The sequence below is a fragment of the Macaca fascicularis genome, chromosome 11, assembly GCF_037993035.2.
Source record: "Macaca fascicularis isolate 582-1 chromosome 11, T2T-MFA8v1.1".
Taxonomy (NCBI): domain Eukaryota; kingdom Metazoa; phylum Chordata; class Mammalia; order Primates; family Cercopithecidae; genus Macaca; species Macaca fascicularis.
Window position 1 is genome coordinate 116135427 of NC_088385.1, and position 20061 is coordinate 116155487.

General features: G+C 52.1%; 1 protein-coding gene and 1 long non-coding RNA gene across 2 annotated transcripts in view; one reads left to right on the forward strand and one right to left on the reverse strand.

The window, feature by feature from the left end:
* The first annotated feature begins 1446 nt into the window (after positions 1-1446).
* Positions 1447-20061, forward strand: part of LOC135966327 (uncharacterized) — a 30217-nt gene continuing 11602 nt past the window's right edge. The window contains exons 1-2 of the long non-coding RNA XR_010579583.1: positions 1447-1586; positions 2440-2532. This is a non-coding gene — a long non-coding RNA (uncharacterized lncRNA). The remainder of the gene's footprint in view (positions 1587-2439; positions 2533-20061) is intronic.
* Positions 6807-20061, reverse strand: part of FOXN4 (forkhead box N4) — a 30892-nt gene continuing 17637 nt past the window's right edge. Inside the window, exons 3-10 of the mRNA XM_015431501.4 lie at positions 18605-18750; positions 16494-16618; positions 16282-16392; positions 15832-15959; positions 15095-15191; positions 13773-13980; positions 9445-9837; positions 6807-7968 (exon numbers count right to left, since the gene is read on the reverse strand). Of these exons, the coding sequence (XP_015286987.1) occupies positions 7709-7968; positions 9445-9837; positions 13773-13980; positions 15095-15191; positions 15832-15959; positions 16282-16392; positions 16494-16618; positions 18605-18750 (1468 nt within the window). The 3' untranslated portion in view covers positions 6807-7708. The remainder of the gene's footprint in view (positions 7969-9444; positions 9838-13772; positions 13981-15094; positions 15192-15831; positions 15960-16281; positions 16393-16493; positions 16619-18604; positions 18751-20061) is intronic.

A 20061-nucleotide genomic window follows, 5' to 3' on the forward strand; every position in this document is an offset into this window, starting at 1 on the left:
AGCCTACACGTTTTCTTGTTTTTTTTTTTTTTTTTTTTTTTTGAGACAGAGTCTTGCTCTGTCGCCCAGGCTGGAGTGCAGTGGTACAATCTCGGCTCACTGCAACCTCTGCCTCCCGGGTTCAAGTGATTCTCCTCCCTCAGCCTCCCAAGGAGCTGGGATTACAGGTACATGCCACCACGCCCGGCTAACTTTTATATTTTTAGTAGAGATGGGGTTTTGCCCTGTTGGCCAGGCCGGTCTTGAACCGCTGACCTCAAGTGATCCACCCACCTCCACCTCCCAAAGTGCTGGGATTACAGGTGTGAGCCACCACACCTGGTCTAGTATTTTGTATTTTGTAAGTTTTTATTGTGGTAAAATATACATAACAAAATCTTAACCTTTTTTAAGCATACAGTTCAGCAGTGTTAAGTGCATCCACACTGTTGTGGAATCAATCTCCAGAATGCTTTTCATCTTGCAAGAGTGAAGCTCTGTACCCATTAAACACTAACTCCCCACTCCCCTCCCCCTCCAGCCCCTGGCAACCACCATTCTACTTTCTGTATCTATGAATTTGACTACTGTAGGTACCTCATATAAGTGGAATCGTAGGGTATTCGTCCTCTTTGTGATTGGCTTATCCCACTTAGCATAATGTCCTCAGGGTTCATCCATGTTGTAGCATGGGTCAGAGTTTCCTTCCTTTTTAAGAGCACAGTTTATGTATCCATGCATCCATCAATGAATTACTTGGTGGCTTGCACCTTTTGGTGGTTGTGAATACTGCTGCTATGAAAATGGGTATACAGAGTCAGGTGCAGTGGCTCACACCTGTAATCCCAGCACTTTGGGAGGGTGAGGCGGGTGGATAACCCGAGGTCAGGAGTTCGAGACCAGTCTGGCTAACAAGGTGAAACCCCATTTCTACTAAAAATACAAAAATTAGCCAGGTGTGGTGGGGGGCAAGAGAATGGCTTGAACCTAGGAGGCAGAGGTTGCAGTGAGCTGAGATAGCACCACTCACTCCAGCCAGGGCAACAGAACGAGACTACATGTCAGGGGAAAAAAAAAAAAAAGCAAACGGGATTGCTGGACCTGGTGGTAATTCTTTTTCATTCTTTGCACAATCAGCATACTGTTTTTCCAACGCTGCTGTGCCATTTTACATTCCCACCAACAATGCACAAACTTCCCTAATTTCTCCACATCCTTGCCAATACTATTTGTTTTCCTCTTTTTGTTTTTGGTTTTTATGTGTTTGTTTGATAATAACCATCTAAGGGGTGGAGCCTAGAAGCAATTGAACTCAAAAGTCATTGCACCTTTTTACTTGCATGCCTTGATCATCACGGACGGGATATATAGACCCCACCTGTGACCCCGACAACCGATTCCTCTGCCTCCTGCTTCCCTCGCCCACCCAGCTGGCCCCGCCCCACTGCAGCCACGCCTCCCTCCCTTCTCTCCCACCTGCTCCCCATTCTGCAATGACGCCGAAATCCAGACTCCCGCAGACCCAGGCGGTGGCAGAACTCCTGGAGGTCCGTGGAGAAGGAAGCAGCCGGCCAGCCAGGCTCATTCTCAGTGAGGCGGCACCCAAGGTACATTGTTCATCTTTCCCCATCTCACTCCCACTGCCTGAACCTTTCTGGGAGCCTCCTCTTCCCTTTAGTTGTTGCCAGGGTCACCTGCAGGCTGCACAAGTGCAAGGCCTTTCTCAGTCCAAGTCAGAGGAATGTTCTGTGTCCCCAGCCCTCGGGTCTGCCTTATCTCAGTTCACAGGCCCACCCTATGATCCCCTCCTCACTCTGTCTTAGACTCTTCTCACCTTTCCCTTGGCCAGCTCCCAAGCGTAGCAGGGGTGCTTGTTTCAAAAGCTCAGATTGACTCTGGCTCTAGCTCAGTCTCTCTCGCTCTTTTTGTTTTGTTTTGTTTTGTTTTTTGAGAGGGCGTTTCACTCTGTCACCCAGGCTGGAGCGCAGTGGCATAATCTCAGCTCACTGCAACCTACGCCTAGTGGGTTCAAGCAATTCTCCTGCCTCAGCCTCCTGAGTAGCTGGGATTACAGGGGCCCGCCACCACACACAGCTAATTTTTATATTTTTAGTAGAGACGGGGTTTCCTCATGTTGGCCACGCTGGTCTCAAACTCCTGACTTTAAGTGATCCAGCTAACTTGGTCTCCCAAAGTGCTGGGATTACAGGTGTGAGCCACAGCGCCTGGCCATGCCTCAGAATCCCTGACGGATCTGGAGAGCTAGATCTTTTTTTTTTTTTTTTTTTTAGACGGGGGTCTCATTATGTTGCCCAGGCTGGAGTGCAGTGGCACTATCACAGCCCACTGTAGCTTCAACCTCCCAGGCTCAAGCTATCCTCCCACCTCAGCCTCCCCAGTAGCTGGAACTACAGGTACACACCACCATGACCACCTAATTTTCTAATTTATTATTTGTAGAGATGGGGTCTCGCTATGTCTCCCGTGGTGGTCTCCAACTCCTGGGCTCAAGCTATCCTCCTGCCTTGGCCTCCCAAAGTGCTGGGATTACAGGTACGAGCCACTGCACCTGGCCAAGATGGGGTCTTGCTATGTTGCCCAGGCTGAGATCTAGATCTTAAAAGGCCCCAGGAGATGTTGGTAGTCTATAAGTTTGACCACATTTCTGTGGTTACCAGAGACGCTAGTCAATGATGGAAGGTGGGAAGCGCCCCCCTGGAGAAGATCAGAGATGCTTCCACCTGTCGGGGTCACTTATCCCACAGGAGGAAGCCTGGGCAGCCTTGGGGTCAGAGAATGTGGGTCCTAGAGATGAGCCTGCTTGTCCCTCTCCCGAGAGTGTTTGCTTCTGTCCTGTGGCAAACTGTGGGTGGCTGTGGAAGATGCTGGACAGGTTCTCATGGACTGGACACCCCTTGGGGATGACCCAGCCTGGCTCTTTGGCTGCTGCTGGATTTGCCCACATTTCAGCCACCAGTGAGATCTCTGTCCTGCTTCCCCTGGACTCTTGAGGGTTTTGATTCCAGGGACCAGAGGTCCAGCGTCTACACCCATAGGATCAACAGTAACACAACCAGCATCCTCCAAAGGAGGCGATGCTCAGCTCCACCACCTCATCCCCTACTTCTGATCCATCTTATTCCTTTCCCTGAACTTCCACTGACCGCCCATTATGAGCCTACACTAAGCCATTACAGTGCCATGGAGGGGCAGGGAGACCTACAGATCTGGGGTTAAATCCCTGTCACGTAACCTTGGAGAGTTTTTGTTCCTATATAAACTAGCAAACAGATGGTGTCAGCTGAGCCCTCTGAGATGTGGTAAGAGACCGTGGGGAAGCACAGTGTCATTTGAATCCCATCTCTACTCTTTCCTAATCATGCCTAGGCTACCTAGCCTCTCTGAGCCTGTTTTCTCTTCTGTAAAATGGGGATGTATTTATTGTCTATGGCTGCTGTGAGAATCCCCACAAACTTAGTGGCTTAAAACAATACAAATTTATCATCCTACAGTTCTGGAGGTCAGAAGCCCAACATGCGTCTCCCCGGGCTAAAATCAAGGTGTCAGTGGGTGGGGCTGTGGTCCTTCTGGAGGCTCTAGGGGAAAGAATCCATTCTCTTGCCTTTTCCAGCATCTAGAGGCCCTGTTCCATCCTCACAGCATCTTTAAATCTGACACTGACTCTCCTGCCTCCCTCCTTTACCCATAGGACCCTTATGATTACACTGGCCTACCTTGATAACCTGGGGTAATCCTCCACCTTTTTTTTTTTTTTTTTTTTTTTTTTTTGAGACAGTGTCTTGCTCTGTCACCCGGCCTAGAGTGTGGTGGTGCAATCACAGCTCACTGTAGGCTCGATCTCCCGGACTCAAGTGATTCTCCTGCCTCAGCCTCCTGAGTAGCTGAGATTACAGGCGTGCACCACCCTGCTTGGCTACTCCTTTATTTTTTTTTTTTGTAAAGATGGAGTCTTTGTATATTGCCCAGGCTGGTCTCAAACTCCTGGGCTCAGGCAATCCATCTGCCTCAGCCTCCCAAAGTGCTGGGATCACAGGTGTGAGCCACCACACCCGGCAATTTCCCCCTATTTTAAGGCAGCTGATTAGCAACCATAATTGCATCTGCATCTTTTATTCCCACTTGCCTGATAACATATTCGCAGGTTCCAGGGATTAGGACTGGGGAGGAAAATAAAGATAGATTGTGTCCCGGTATACACTTAAGGGAGTAAGCCCCCTATACATGCTAGCGAATGCTGTTACTATTTTTGTTGTTAGAATGTGAGTGATTTCTCATAGAAGGGGAGGAAAAGCTTTAGAAACATGATCTCGGAGCCTCAGTTTCCTCATCTGGGAAATGGGAATATCCCACTGGTTGTGCAGGCTGTGGTGCGGTTCCAGGGAGATGCTGCCTGTGTTGAACTCCGTGCAGCACACAGCAGGTGCTTACATGACGGCAGTTTGTGTTTTTCTCCTATTAGTTGCTCGGCCCCAGAAGGAGCCTCATTTCCCTCATGTCTCCTGCATGCTTTCTTCTGGTGTCATCATGGCCGGGTGGCGCTCTGGCTGTGCACACCATGCATTGGTGGCACTCTGGCTGTGACCAGAGCTCTGCCTAGAGCTTGTGACCCGGGCATTTTTGCCTGGACTCGGCACACCTGACTCCCACTTGCCCATGGTCAGGAACAGAAGTCAGACTCAGCTGTGGCTCCCAGCCCTTTCCTGGTGGTGACGCAGTGGCTGGGGCTCCATTCTCCCAGCTGAGCACCCCAGGAGATGGAGGGTACCCCTGTCCCCTAGCTCCTGCAAAGTCCCTGGGGGATGCTCATTGGCTGTGAACACCATGGCCTAGGTCACTTATTCCCCACTTCAGCCAATTTCAGAGGGTGGCTGGGGGCTTCGATGCTTTTGGCCAGCCTGGGTTCACAGGGTCATTTGGGAGCCAAGCCAAGGAGAGGGTGGTACAGGTGCTGGGCAGAGGAAGCTGGGGCTGCTGCAGGCACCCTCTCCCTGCCCCGAGCCTGGCCTCCACCAAGCACTTCCTGACACCACCCACAGCCCATCCTCCCAGACATACTTCCTCACTCATAAAACGTTGCATGTGCACGAATCTGGTCTCCCCTGAGGCTGCAGGCCACTTCCTGGGTGGGCTTAAGAGTTAGACTCCTGCCTGTAATCCTAGCACTTTGGGAGGCTGAGGCGGGCGGATCACAAGGTCAAGAGATCAAGACCATCCTGGCCAACATGGTGAAACCCTGTCTCTACTAAAAATACAAAAAGTAGCTGGGTGTGGTGGCGTTGCCTGTAGTCCCAGCTACTCGGGAGGCTGAGGCAGGAGAATCGCTTGAATCCGGGAGGCCGAGGTTGCAGTGAACCAAAATTGCACCACTGCACTCCAGTCTGGTGACAGAGTGAGACTCTGTCTGAAAAAATAAAAAGAGTTAGACTCTCATTTAACATATAGTTTGCCTGTTACATCTTGGACAGCAAGTCACCTGCTTTATTCCCCTGAGCCTCAGTTTCTTCATCTGTGACATGGGTGTAGTACAAATCAGACATGCTTACTACGGCTGTTGTGAGGACCAAATGAGCTAATTGACAGCAGTGACTAGTACGGGGCCTGGCATATAGCAGGTGCTGGAAGGGGTGCGTCCGTTTCCATCTTGTCTTTTCTGACATGGGTACACACCTGAGCTGTGCTGCTGAGCTCCAGGACACACTCAGCCAGCCCTACTTCTCCAAGCCTCTGCTTTCTGAGTGGTAAATGGCATTCGTGATCCCTGCCTGAAATGATGCCTGTCAAGCGCCAGTTCTCAGGGACAGTAAATGGAGGCCATGCTCATTGTAACCTTCATGACAAACTCCCCCCAGTTTCTGGTGCGATGGGAACTTGGTATCAGAATGCCTGGGTCTGGTGTGCGGTGGTGTCACCTCTCTGGGCCTCAATTTCCCCATCTGTAAATGGGACCTCACCTGTAAGGGATGAGTGAGTAGTGTCATTATCCTTTATCTCCCTTTGACCTTCTCACAAGCCACAGAGCTGCCGTTCAGCCTTTATTGATAGAAGACAGTTACTCAATTCTACACTGACAGTCTTGATGTTACTCAAACACGGAGTCTTCATGAATAACAATTTCAACACCTTATCGGGGGCCATGTCACACAAAGCAGATGACAGTGCAGGTCGGACGGGTAGCACTGGGATTGTGTCTAAGGGTGGTGGATGCTCGGTGGAAAGTTCCAGAACTAGGAAAAACTTAAAGCTCTCCCTTCAAGGCGGGGCTTAATGCCAAAGCTCCCAGGCAGCTGGCTGAGCTGTTGATGAAACAACATCCTGGCTCTAGGGTTCGGGAACTCCCAGACACAGTCAACATCCATCTGGTGGAAAGAGGGGGATGGTGCGTGAGGCTGCAGCTTCTCCAGTTTTGTCTCAACTTTGCTGGGACAGCATTTTTCACAATTGACTAGCTCACTCACCTGTCTCTCCTTTAACCCAGCTATCTGAGGAACTTGCCACTTGGGGAGTCAGTAATTAGCAAGGAGAGAAAAAGAAACATAAAAACAGCTGTAGGATAAAGGGAGGTGAGGAAGTGCCAATAAATATCATGCATCGAAGTTTTGTCCACCACTCGCCACGTGGTTCGAGCTTTACATGGTTCAGCTGGCTTTCATTCCCTCAGGAGAGTCTCAAATCCCAGTACAAAGCACCCTCCTCCAGTTCCTCCCTCTCCAATTGCATTTTCCCCTTTGAAAGCCCCCCAAGCCCCCAAACAATGGCACCGCCTCTCTTAGGTACATGCAAGAAGAGATGTGAATCATGAACAGGTAGAAAAATATCTGGTCTCTAATATGGAAAAAATAGGATGGTTCACAGTATCAACAGTGCTTGCTGGTTCTAAAAAGTAGCCCCAGGCTGCCAAGGGAATACGAGCCAGTTAGAGATGTCATTCTCTGGCCTGTAGGAGTTAGGATGGCTGGGAGGTAGGGAGGGAGGAGGAGTCTCATTCCAGAGGCCTCGGGCTGGGTTTAAAGAACTGGGGTGGTTGGGCCACAATAAATATAAATAAATTTACACCTGGTCACGGTGCCCGGCATGGCCCAGGAGTCTGCTCTAATAAAATTCTAATAGACTATCGGAAAGGTGGGGCTGAAGGCCAGCTGGACTGGCTCCCATTTCAGAGTTCAGCTTGTCCTATCCAAGAGAGAGAGGCTCAAGGTCCTCTGGCTCCATTTCCTGCTCTGGGCCTGGCCCCTGGAGGCTGCGGCTGAGGTTTGATCCACTCAGCCATTTCCCATGAGGATGAATTCAAGGGCTTTCACCCCAGGGTGTCTCCTCAATGCACAAAGGTGTCCCAAAATGGGGTGCAGGTCATTGAGGTCACCCAGCCAGGATCCAAGATGGAGAAGTGTCACTCAACATGGCCAGGCGTCGCAGCTCAGGCCTTGGAGGAGTGTCAAGGAGTCGGGGGACGCTGGGTTGCTTGTCCGCCCTCCTCCATCCTTCTGACTTGGAAGAGCCCCCAGAAACTGTCCCGGAAGCTCCAGTGGGGGGCACGAGGAAGAGAGGGGCTGCTGAGGGGAACCGCTTCCCTGTCCAGCCAGCAATTTCGCCACAGGTTTAGGAGAGGCTTCGGGGACCATGAGGGACCTGCCTTCTGGGAACACCTTGATCCAGTCAGTTCTCTGCCCAAGCCGGGTGCCGGGGTTCCGGGGCAGGTGAGGCTGACAGCTCAAAGCAGGGCTATGGGCTTGTTCCCCTGTGCACCCAGGTACTGGGAGGAGGAGCTGGTGCCTGAGGCGGCCACACTGTCCGGAGTGGAGTACGCTGTGTAGAGACCCGTCACCTGCAAGTCTGGGAAGGACTGGTCGCTGCCACCTGAGGCAGGGGTCAGGCCTGAGGCCCCCAGGTCACAGCCAAGTGGGGAGTCTCCAAAGGCGCCCAGCGTGTCCAGGCTGAATCCCTCATCCTTCATCTCCTCCCACAGGTTCCCTTTCAAAGACAAAAGCATTAGGGTGAGCTAGCTTCACATCAAACGACCCGAGTTCGAATCCCCCATCTTAGGGAAGAGGCAGAGACCATGTATGGCGTCTAAGGTCATGTGTTGTAGAAAAAGGGCATGGGGCCGGGCATGGTGGCTCACGCCTGTAATCCCAGCACTTTGGGAAGCCGAGGTGGGTGGATCACTTGAGGCCAGGAGTTCAACACCAGCTGGCCAACATGGCGAAATCCCATCTCTACTGAAAATATAAAAATTAGCCTGGCCTGGTAGCACACACCTGTAATCCCAGCTACTTGGGAGGCTGAGGCGCAAGCATCACTTGAACCCAGGAGGTGGAGGTTGCAGTGAGCCGAGATCGTGCCACTGCACTACAGTCTGGGTGACAGCGAGACTCCATCTCAAAAAAAACAAAAAACAATAAAACCATGGAAGGGCCAGAGTTGTAGCCCTGGACCTTCACCTTCCCTCCGAATGTCTTTGGGACACTTCCATCTCAGAACTTCAGAATAAGATGGAGATGATCAGTGAATCCAGCTCCTAAGGCTGTGGCAAGGGTTAAACAAGAGGACTTGGGGAAACATTTAGTTCTCATGATATCATTACGGTCAAAGCCAGGGGGACAAGACAATGCTTCCCTTTCTTCAGCACGTTGAACTACACAACAATCCAGGAAAAGAAAGGCAGGGAGGTGCCAATATACCGCTTCACAGCTGCAGCTGACTTGCCACCTGTCCATGTCCCTCGCTAGAGGCAGAACTCGGGACAGAGGCTGTCTCCACCCTTGGCTGAAACATAAGAGCTGCACCGGTGCTAGTGAGTGGATGAAGTGTGAGCCTTCACTGAAACCGGAAATTCCCCTGTTCGTTCATTCATCACATCCCATTTATCGGAGATGATCATGAGGCAGGCAGCAGGTCAGAGTGTGACCTGGTGTGGGGGTGGCACATGGGAGTTGAAGCAGTTACTGATGAAAACTTTGGGGCCAGACAGACTGAGGTTTAACTCCAGGCTCTGCCACTTACTAGCCAGGTGACCTTGAGTGAGTGACTTCACTTCTCTCTGCCTCAGTGTCCTCATTGGCAGAACAGAAATGTGGATGGTGGTGACCTCAGGTGATGCCTGTGGAATGCTCTGGCCTGGTATACAGCAAATGCTCATTTCCTGTTGGCTGCCATTGGCTATAACAGGTTGAACATCCCTAATCCAACCAAACATCTGAAATCTGAACTGCTCCAACGAGCATGACCTTTGAGTGTCTTGTCAGGGCTCAAAAATTTTCGAATTTCGGAGCATTTTGGATTTCCGGATCAGGGATGTTCAACTTGTAAAGGTTGTTGCTATGGGAACGAGACTGTGGGGCAAATGTAAGCAGCACAGTCCTCTCCCTCACTCCCTTTGGTCCCCGGGCCTCTCCCCTCCCCTCCCCTCCCCATTCCATTCCCATCACTCCATTCCTCTGGCCTCACCCTGCAGTGCGAAGTCCATGATGCTCGGGTCAAGGGCATCCACCTCAGTGTTCATGTCGGTGCTGATGTTGATGAAGTCTACAGGAGCCCTTCCCATGGCGGGGTGGGGGAGCGGGCTGGGGCTGAGGTCCGGCAAGGCATGCAGCGGCGGGGTCTGGGCTGGTGCTGGAGAGTCTGGAGCAAGATGTGCCTGGGGCTGGACCTGGTGGTGCAGGGGGACTGACTGCAGGGACAGGGTCATCAGTGGCTGGGGTGGGAGCTGGGAGACAGCCAGGCAGCCGTGTGCCACGGCCACTGTGGTGGCGTGAGTCAGCACAGGGGCCTCTGGTTCCCCCGGTTTGCCGGGGCGCCGGCAGCTTTCAGGCCGGTCGGAGATCAGCTTGTCCAACTCCTCTGCAGGCAAGTGGGAGAGGTCACTCAGAACCCACCCAGCAGTTACCGGGCCCCAGCCCAGGCCTGGGTTCAAATTCCAGTGTCACCACCTGTGTGACCTTAGCAAGCCTCTTGGACACTCTGAACCTCTGTCTCCTCACCTATGAAATGACATAGGCATCATCTCATCTCACAACTTACATTGCCACCCACTGTAAATGAAGGTGTCTATTAAATACTTCTCCGCATCCTAGCCCATGCTGGGTGTTAATATTTTATTATTTTAAACATCTCTGCCCATCTAGCAAGACATGATACACTCTGCACAGGGTTGTTGTGGAGATGTAACAAAATCACAAATTGTGCAGAATCTTTGAGGAATAAGAGGTGAATCAAAGGCTGGGCTCATGCCTGTAATCCCAGTGCTTTGGGAAGCTGAAGCAGGAGGACAGCTTGAGGTCAGGAGTTCAAGATTCGCCGGAACAACATAGTAAGATACCATCTCTACAAAAAATAAAAAATCTTAGCTGGGCGTGGTGGTGTGTGTCTGTAGTACCAGTTACTTGGGAGGCTGAGGTGGGGGGATCACTTGAGCCCAGGAGGTTGAGGCTGCAGTTAAGACGTGATTGCACTACTGTACTCCAGCCTGGGTGACAGAGCAAGACCCTGTCTTTGAAAAAAAAAGTCATCAGATAATAACATTAGCCCCTTTCATCAGGATAGTGCCTTACAGGACAGCCCTGTAACCCTAGGGCTTCATTGAAATCTCCTAACAGCCCTGCAAGGAGGTAAGGCCGTGATTACAAATCCCGTAAGACAGGGATAAAATGTATTTACATGCAAGGGGCCCTGGCCACTCCCTGCTACCAAAGAGACATTAAGAAGTGTTGCTGTGGGTTAAAAATCCTTAATACTCTTGGACATAAACAAGTAAAGACAAATGACTCTCAAATTATTTTTGGTTATTGGTTATGTCTTGTTGAGTGCAACACAGGGTTGAGAGTAGACAGGGTCCCAAGATCTATTTGGGTTGCACCCATTTTAGGAATGAGAACACTTAGAATCTAGAAGGCAGAATAACTTACCCAAGACTTCACTCTGAATATATGTCAGTACTGGCCCTGGGTCTCAAGCCAGACCCCAGAGCTTTCGGTGGGCTGGGTGCGATGTGATACCCCCTCAACTGAGGGACCATTGGCTCCTGCTACAGCCCTTCTTCCTGCCTTGAGTTGTTCACCCGCAAGCCACACTCTCAGCCCCATTCCTACCCAGCACGGTGATACCCAACAGACTCTGGCCATACTCCGAAGGCTGGGGCAGAGTTAGCCTCCACGTCACAGTCCCCATGCATATGTCCCTTGGATGGCCCCACCTTGTATCCATTAATTTTTTTTTTTTTTTAAAGCAGATGCAATCCTTTTTCTAATTAGGAACAGGATAGAAGTTTTGGAAAATACAGAAATATGTGAAAAATACAAAAGTTATCAATGGTCTCTCCATTCACAGTAAAGATTTTGTGTACTTCTTCCCAAACACACAAGCATAGTTATTCTCTCTCTCTCATACATACATACATTTTTGGGAGGCAAATCAATATGGATATATATGTATTTTAAAATGTGATCTTGCTGTGGATATTGATTTATAACCTGCCCCTTTTCACTTAATGAGAACATTTTTTTCTTTTTGGATGGATTTTTGTTCTGTCACCTAGGCTGGAGTACAGTGGCTTGATCTTGGGTCACTGCAACCTCCGCCTCCCGGGATCAAGTGATTCTCCTGCCTCAGCCTCCCGAGTAGCTGGGATTACAGGCGCCTGCCACCATGCCCGGCTAATTTTTATATTTTTAGTAGAGATGGGGTTTCACCATGTTGGCCAGGATGGTCTTGAACTCCTGACCTTAGGTGATCCACCTGCCTTGGCCTCCCAAAGTGCTGGAGTTATGGGCATGAGGCACCATGCCCGGCCTAACATTTCTTTATATTCCAAAAATATTTAAAAATATTTCTCATCTCTAATACTTGCAAGGTATGTCATTCTATTTATTTAACCAACCCCCTCTTGTGAGATGTCTGGACTGCTTTCTATGTTTCACTCTTAGAAATAATTTTGTGATGGATAACTTTGTTCATAAACCTTTTGCTCAAATCTTTGCTCTTCACAATACACATTGTCAGAAGTAGAATAATTGGACCAATCCATGGGTACCATTTGCAGGTGTTTGATATGTTAGCTTTCCCTCAAAAAGTGTAACAGCTTAAATTCCTATCCATTGTATACGAAACTGTCTATGTTTCCACATCCTAGTCCACACTGAGTGTTATTATTTTAAACATCTCTGCCAATGTGGTAGGAAAGCAATGTTTATCCCATGGTTGTGTAGTTTGGCATTTCTGGGCAAGACACTATGGATGACAAGTGAGATCCAACAGCTTTTTTCTGTTTCTGATCAGGCCCCTCAATTACTTCCACCACTGGATAGGGCTGGGGAGGGAGAGGCCAATTTCATAGGAGGGAGGTTTGCCAGACTCCTGTCTTCCCATCATCGTATCTGAGAAGTGTTACAGACTGGGTAGGGCATAGGCAGAGCTGGGGCTGGGCTGGGAGGAGGGGCGTGTGGTGTGTATGTGTGCGCGTGTGTGTGCATGTGTGTGCACACTGGGGGCTGTCCGGGCCTCTTGGCCATGCTCTGGTGGATGGCGGCCAGGTGCTTCCTCTTCCACTTGTGTGTGTGCATGCATGTGTGTGCATTTGTGTGTGCACTGTGTGTGTGCATGCTTTGGGCTGTCTGGGCCTCACCAGGGTTGGCCATGCTCCGGTGGCCAGGTCCTTCCTCTTCCACATGTGTGTACGTGTGTGCATGTGCGTGTGCATGTGTGTGTGTGCATGTGCGCTTTGGGCTGTCTGGGCCTCACCAGGGTTGGCCATGTTCCGGTGGCCAGGTCCTTCCTCTTCCACATGTGTGTATGTGTGTGCATGTGCGTGGGTGTGTGTGTGTGCATGTGTGTGTGTGTGTGTGCATGCGCTGTGGGCTGTCCGGGCCTCACTGGGGTTGGCCGTGCTCTGGTGGATGGTGGCCAGGTCCTTCCTCTTCCGCATGTGTGTACGTGTGTGCGTGTGCGTGTGCGTGTGTGCGCGCGCATGCTGTGGGCTGTCCGGGCCTCACCGGGGTTGGCCGTGCTCTGGTGGATGGCGGCCAGGTCCTTCCTCTTCCGTGTGTGTGTGCTTGTTTGTGCGTGTGTGTGTGCATGTGCGTGTGTGTGTGTGCACATTGTGCGCTGTCCGGGCCTCACCGGGGTTGGCCGTGCTCTGGTGGATGGTGGCCAGGTCTTTCCTCTTCCGTGTGTGTGCACGTGTGTGTGTGTGTGCATCTGGGCCTCACCAGGGTTGGCCATGCTCCAGTGGATGCCAGCCAGGTCCTTCCTGTTTTGCGTGTGTGTGTGCATGCACGTGTGCACTTGTGTGCATGCGCACTGCAGGCTGTCTGGGCCTCACCGGGATTGGCCATGCTCCAGTGGATGGTGGCCAGGTCCTTCCTCTTCTGTGTATGTGTGCATGTTTGTGTGCACAGGTGTGTGAGTGCATTTGTGTGTGTGCGCACGCGTGTATTTGTGTGCGTGCAGGTGTGTGCATCCAGGCTTCACCGGGGTTGGCCATGCGCTGGTGAATGTCAGCCAGGTCCTTCCTCTTCCATGTATGTGTGCGTGTGCATGTGTGTGTGTGTGCGCATGTGTGTGTGTGCGTGTGTGCACGCGTGTATTTGTGTGCGTGCGCACGTGTATGTGTGTGCGTGCACATGTGTGTGTGTGCGCGCGCGCTGTGGGCTGTCCGGGCCTCACCAGGGTTGGCCATGCTCCGGTGGCCAGGTCCTTCCTCTTCCACGTGTGTACGTGTGTGCATGTGCGCGTGTGTGTGTGTGTGCGCGCGCACGCGCTGTGGGCTGTCCGGGCCTCACCAGGGTTGGCCATGCTCCGGTGGATGGCAGCCAGGTCCTTCCTCTTCCACTTGTGCATCTCCTCCTCCATCTTGTCAATGCGGGCCAGGTTCAGAGCCCACAGGCAGCCCTTGCGGGAGGAGCCGCTCATCTTGTTCTCCACCTTCTCGAAGCACTTGTTCAGAGACAGGTTGTGCCGCACCGAGTTCTTCCAGCCGTCGGGAGCCGTCTATGAAGAGACATCGGCATTCAGAGGCCTCCCTGTAAGCCCTTCCTCCTACCCCGGGGATCTCCTACTCAGGCCCGTAGCGGCAGGACATCGCGGTGGCAGGAGTAATTTGACAGTGACTGACACTCAGCCTCAAGTTGGAGAGACAAGAGAGAGTGCTGGGGACGGAGGCCAGCTGGTGTGGCCATGCCCTGATGAGAGGGGAAGTACAATTCAGCTCTGGCCAACTGTTACTATAGGAGGATGCAGCCTGGCCTGCTGGATGTTCCATACTCCCTCTCCCACTGAGGAAGCAAGCAAGGAAGAATGATGCCAATAAATGGATAACTGGTCAAGTGTATTCAATGCAAATTTACTTTTTGAGACAGGGTCTTGCTCTGTCACCCAGGCTAGAGTACAGTGGTGTGATCACAACTCACTGCAACCTCGACCTCCTGGGATCGAACAGTCCTCCCACCTCAGCCCCCCAAGTAGCTGGGACTACAGGCGTGCACCACCAGCAAATTATTTTTAAATGCTAGATAACCAGATATCACAATGCATCTCACACCACACGTGTACATGTACTCACACACACTGTACTGCAGTATTTTTGCTGAGGACACTGTCCAGGCCAGGGACCCTACAGCTTGGTGTACCCTCTGACTTCCTGCTCCACTTTTTGCTTTGATGCTAACAAGGATAACATTACTAGTGGCCAACCCTATGCCAGAAGCTGCCAGGCCCTTATCCGCAGGATCCTCACTGACCTTGCCAGCTTGGGATGATTCTCCACACCTGACATATGAGGATACTGAGGCTCAGAGGTGAAGGCTCTTGCCAGTTCCGTTGTTTTGCATCATTATGTTGTACTGAATCCGTGCTGAGTAACTAGTCTGGTGCCTCTACCCTTTTCTCCTTGGGATGCCCAATGAACTCCTCTTCATCTGTCAGAGCCCAGTTCAAATGCCCCCTCTCTTTCTGACTTTCTTCTATGTGAGTGTATGTGCACATGTCCTAATCACCAGATACACAGACATAACTGGGAACCAAAGAGGGTTGGCCCAGGGCCAGCCCTGGATTCTGGCAGCACCAGGCAGCTCCAGCACCCCTACCCTGGCTTGGGACCCCTCACCTTGAAGTAGGGGAAGTGCTCCTTCATGAAGCTGTAGATCTCACTCACAGGCAGGCTGCCCGTCTTGCTGTTCTTCAGGGCCATGGCGATCAGACAGCTGGGGGCAGGAGGTGGGGCAGGGCAGGGCAGGCCAGGCGTGAAGGGGTCTCAGGCTGACAGCCCAGTGCCTCTTCTGCCAGGAAGCCTGCCCTGCTTGACCCTACACACTCACACACAGTGAGCTCTCAATACCATTTCATGGCCCGATGTCTTTCCCACCCTTTGCCCTTTCTCCTTGACCCTGGGCTCAACCATTGGTACTGACTTGAGAAATCTTACCCTTTCCCCTCTTCATGGCATCCCCATAATTTTAATGACTATGAGCCTTTAGACTTTCCCTAGGTGGTTTCCCCCTCCCCAAACTCCCGTGAGGTATACAATACTATTATTTTGATGACTTTTTACATTTGGGGAAATCAAGGCTCAGAGAGGCCACGCCACTTCCTCAAGGCCACACAGCTTGTGAATGAAGTGAACTGTGGCACTGGATTCAGGTCTGCAGTGGGCTCTTGACCTGGGGGACCCTATGATGCTCCTTCCTGAGAACAAGTCCCACCTGGGGGTTCCCCACTCCCCAAAACCTCCCTCTTGGAAGTCTGGGCTGCCACACGTAGCTGTCTGAGATGCCCTGAGCGCAGCCTCATCCCTCTCCTCCCGGAGCCGCCCTCGGCCCTGACCCGGCCCACCCTGGACCTCACCTGTACGAGTAGATGGGCTTGGGGTAGTGTTTGGGGTGCAGTTCCTGAGACGAATGCACAGCCACGTGGGGCTGGGGGTAGGGGGGCCGTACCCCAAATGGGGGGCCATAGAGGCCCACAGGAGGGCACTTCCCACAGGCAGGGGCAGGGAGAAAGTGGCAGAGAGAGAGAAAGAAGGTGAGAAAGAACATACGTCACTCACAGTAACCCTGTCCCAACCCTAGTTTCAAAACGCCTCGTGTGGGGATTCACAGCCGTCCAGGAAACAATCTTGTCTCCGCTCAGGGCAGGAGTTTTGGGGGAACGGAATGAATGACCCCATGACCTGAGCATGGGGGGGAATGTTATTCCCATGTTCTGGGTGAGTAAACTGAGGCTCAGAGAGGTCCCTGGCCAGCCCAAGGCAGGGTGTCTGCTGCTGAGTCCAGGGCTCCCCTGAGCCCTTGGTACCTGCTGGGCACCCGGGGGGAGCGGGAACTGTGGTTGGGTGGCAGGTGAGTACAGATGCGGCGGGTCTTGCAGGCCAGATGAGGACTGGCCCCCCACGGGGAACTGGCTCATCTGCTGGGCGGGAAGAGGAGGAGACAGAGGGTCAGAGTGGGGGTGGGCACCCAGTCTGGAGGGCACTGCCCACCCTTCGCAGTCCATGCAGTGGTACTTACGCTGTCTCCATGACCAGTTATGGGGCCCAGACCTGGCATGCCTCTGGGGGCCATGCCTGCTGGGCCATGGAGAAGGGGACTTGGAGTGGCTCCCACATGCAGGTCGGCCGCCCCAGCCAAGGCACCTGCAGGAGAGAAGCACAGAGACGCTGCTGGGCCAGAGGAATGGTGGCTGCCACCAGGAATGGCCCAGTGCCCAGGTGTCTCCAGAGAATGGAGCTAGCCCCTTTCCTCAGACCAGGCACAGAGTAGGTGCTTGGCAAATCACTTCCCTGGTATGTAGTGAAAAGTAGATTCTTACGTGCTATACAACCTTAGGTCAGCCTCAGTTTTCCCATTCGTACTTGAACTACTGATACCCCTAACTATAAATTTGCTGTGAGGGTTAAATGAGATAATGTCTATCAAGTGCTTAGCACTTTGCTGGGCACATAATACCTCAATACACATGAGTCAATAATAAATGATAATCATGATGATGTAATAGCTTAGTCCCTGTCCTTCATGAAGCTAAAACACTAATTCACTGTTCATTTCTTTTCTCAAAAACATGCCATGGCTCCTGAGTGCCTCTAGGTTTAGGTCCAAAATGGCTTTGTGCCTTCTCTCCCTTTTGCCAAGCCCTGCTCCTCCACACAGGATGAGAATAGCAGACATACTTCCCCCATCTTGTGCTGGGCTTGTGACAGACATTGCTAATCTATCACAGATTCTTACTGCACTAGGCTGATTTCAGACAGCCACCTCCAGTCAAGCAAAGTTGACCTGCAGGATGGTCTTGCCCTAGGGGCACCTCTTCCAGGAAGCCCTATGGGTCCTTCTCTCCTCTGAGTTCTGGCTGCCACTGTCCCTAGATCTGTTTGTCTTGTCCTTCTCTCTCTGACCAGATCGTCAGCTCCCTAAGAATTGGGACCACATCTTCTATCACTCATTGCTCCAAATGCCTGGCACAGTAACAGGCCCACAGAAAGTACCCAGCAGCCACAGTGAAGGAAGAGGCATCCTTATTTCACCATTTATTAAACACCTCCTGCGTTCAAGGCACTCTCTGCATCGAATCCTCACAATGTCCCATGCAGGCAGTTCTGTTACACTTTTGCTGCAGATGTGGAAACTGGTCAGGGCAGAAAGCACTTGGCTGAGATCACACAGCTGTCCCCTGGGGGTTCTAGATCAGGGATTGGCAAACTGGCAGCCAAACTCTGGCCCAGAGCCTGTTTTTGTAAATAAAGTTTTACTGGCACAGAGTTGCACTGATTCATTTACATATTGTCTGCGGCTGGTTTTGTGTTACAATGGCACAGTTAAATCGTTTTGACAGATCAGATTACCTACAAAATCTAAAATATTGACTACCTGGCCCTTGACAGAAAGTTTGCTGACCCCTGCTATACATGCTTTGCCCAAGAACAATTTGCCCAATGAAACAAATAATCCTAGACAAGTATTTTTCAACCACTGGTACTTTTAATATACTGTTGTTTATTGTTTTGTCACTGTTTTGCTTTTCTTCAGTACTTTCTGTGTCTCTAAGCATTTTATCCATTGCCTATGATTGCAGCTAACTGCCATTAGCTGCAACTAGCTGCCATTTATTGAGTATCTACTGTGTGCCAGACCCTACACTCAGCACTTCCACATATTATCTCTTGGAATCCTCTTGATCAGGGGGCAGCAAACTTCTCTTGTGAAGGGCCAGATGGCAAATATTTTAGGCTTTGCCAGCCAGATGGTCTCTGTGTTTTTACAACCCTTGGAAAATGTAAAATCCATTCCTAACACAAAGGCTGTACAGAAACAGGCCGTAGGCTGCATTTGGCCCACGGGCTGTAGTTTGCCAACTGCCCTAGAGGTTCAGGATGCACCATTGTGGCAGCAGGACTGTATTCACAGAAACCTTAGCTCACTCAGGGCCTGGCACACGGTTAAGCAAATGATGAACCACATCCCTCTAAGGAAGGAGCATTTGTCCCATTTTACAGATGCAGAAAGAGAGGCCCAGAGAGACTGGGAGACGGGGTCATGGCCACACGGTGGGTGGGTGGCAGGGCTGGGAATCACCCCCTTTCCTATATCACACTCCTCCCCGCCCACCCTGTCCCTGAGCCTACCTGGGTGTGGATGTGGCACGCAGGGGCCACCCAGGTCCACGCGGCCACTTGCCATCTGCTGCAGCCGAGGCACATCCACCGCCGTGAGCCACGACAGCGACTGCAGGTCCCCGGGGAGGTCGTCATCGCTGGTGGTGGCTAGAAGCCTGAAGAGAGGAGCAGAGAGCTCTGGCGGGAGGGGGAGCTTAGGCCAGCTCCTGGGGGTGCGTCCTGACCTCTGGAAGCATCCGCTTAATATGCCTCATCTCCCCAAGCCACGCCAGCCCTCCAACCTGCCCATCCCCAGGACTGGGCACGGGAACCTGGTCCCAGATCCCTTTTGGTGGCCAGATCTTTCATCCTCATCCTTCCTTCCTTCCTTCGCCCACTTAACACATCCTACTTAGCACCTACCACAAAAACAATACACGCAAATGTTTGTTGAGGACTTACTATGTGCCAGGCAGCGGTCAAGACTTTTTACACTCCCAGTCACCCTGTGAGGCAGGTATTATTATTCCTATTTTGCAGATGGGGAAACTGAGGCACAGTTGGAGCTTACCTACTATGGGACACTACAGCACAGAGCAGTCAGGGCCTGTGGCCAGGGTCCCACCTGCCAGGACAGGATTAGGCTCCCGACCCCATGTCCAGGGCAGTTTCCTGCTGTGCTGTAGCTGTGAGGAACGTGGAACTTGGGAACAGTCTGCGTGGATGATCCTGCCATGTGCTGAGGCAGCTGAGCGCCTGCTACCTGCCAGGCCCTGGACTCAGCATTCAACAAGCGCTGTCCTGCACAATTCCCACAGCTGCTGTGAGATGTAGGGTGGGCCCATACTCCCAATGTACAGATGAGAAAACTGAGGCTCGAAGCACTGAGTCACCGCCCAAGACGACACAGAACAGGAGGTGGTGGGGCTGAGACCCAGTCAGTGCCTCCTGAAGCCTGAGCTCTTCACGTTGACCCCTGGTGGCCCCGGGAGGTTCCAGCCGGGACCCACGCCCACCAGCCGCAACAGATTCATGGGCAAAACATTGCTTGTTGTGGATGTAGGATAGCTGCCCACGGAGGTGCCAGACAGGATGGTGATCTGCGATAGCCATGTCATTCCCCAGTGCCCTGAAGTCACACTTGCCACGCGACTCCAAGAGCACCGGGTCTTACACCACCATCTGGGCCCTGTCGTGACAGTGCAGAGACCAGCCCAGGAGCACACGCCAGACCCCACATCTGCCACCCTGCGGCCAGGGGCTTTCTGTGTCACCACCAAGAGGCCCACAGTCTAAATTCTAAGCTCCATGTTTCAAAAATAGCCTCATAGATTGAGTAGAGAGAGGCGGGACACCGACCCATCCTGCCCTGGTTTTCTGCGCCTCTCAGAGGCTCCAGCGAGGCCCGGCCCCTTCCCTCCCTCCATCTGCTTGGCCAGCTCGGCCTCACATTCTCCCTCTCCCTCCTCCTCCCTCTCTGTCTCTCT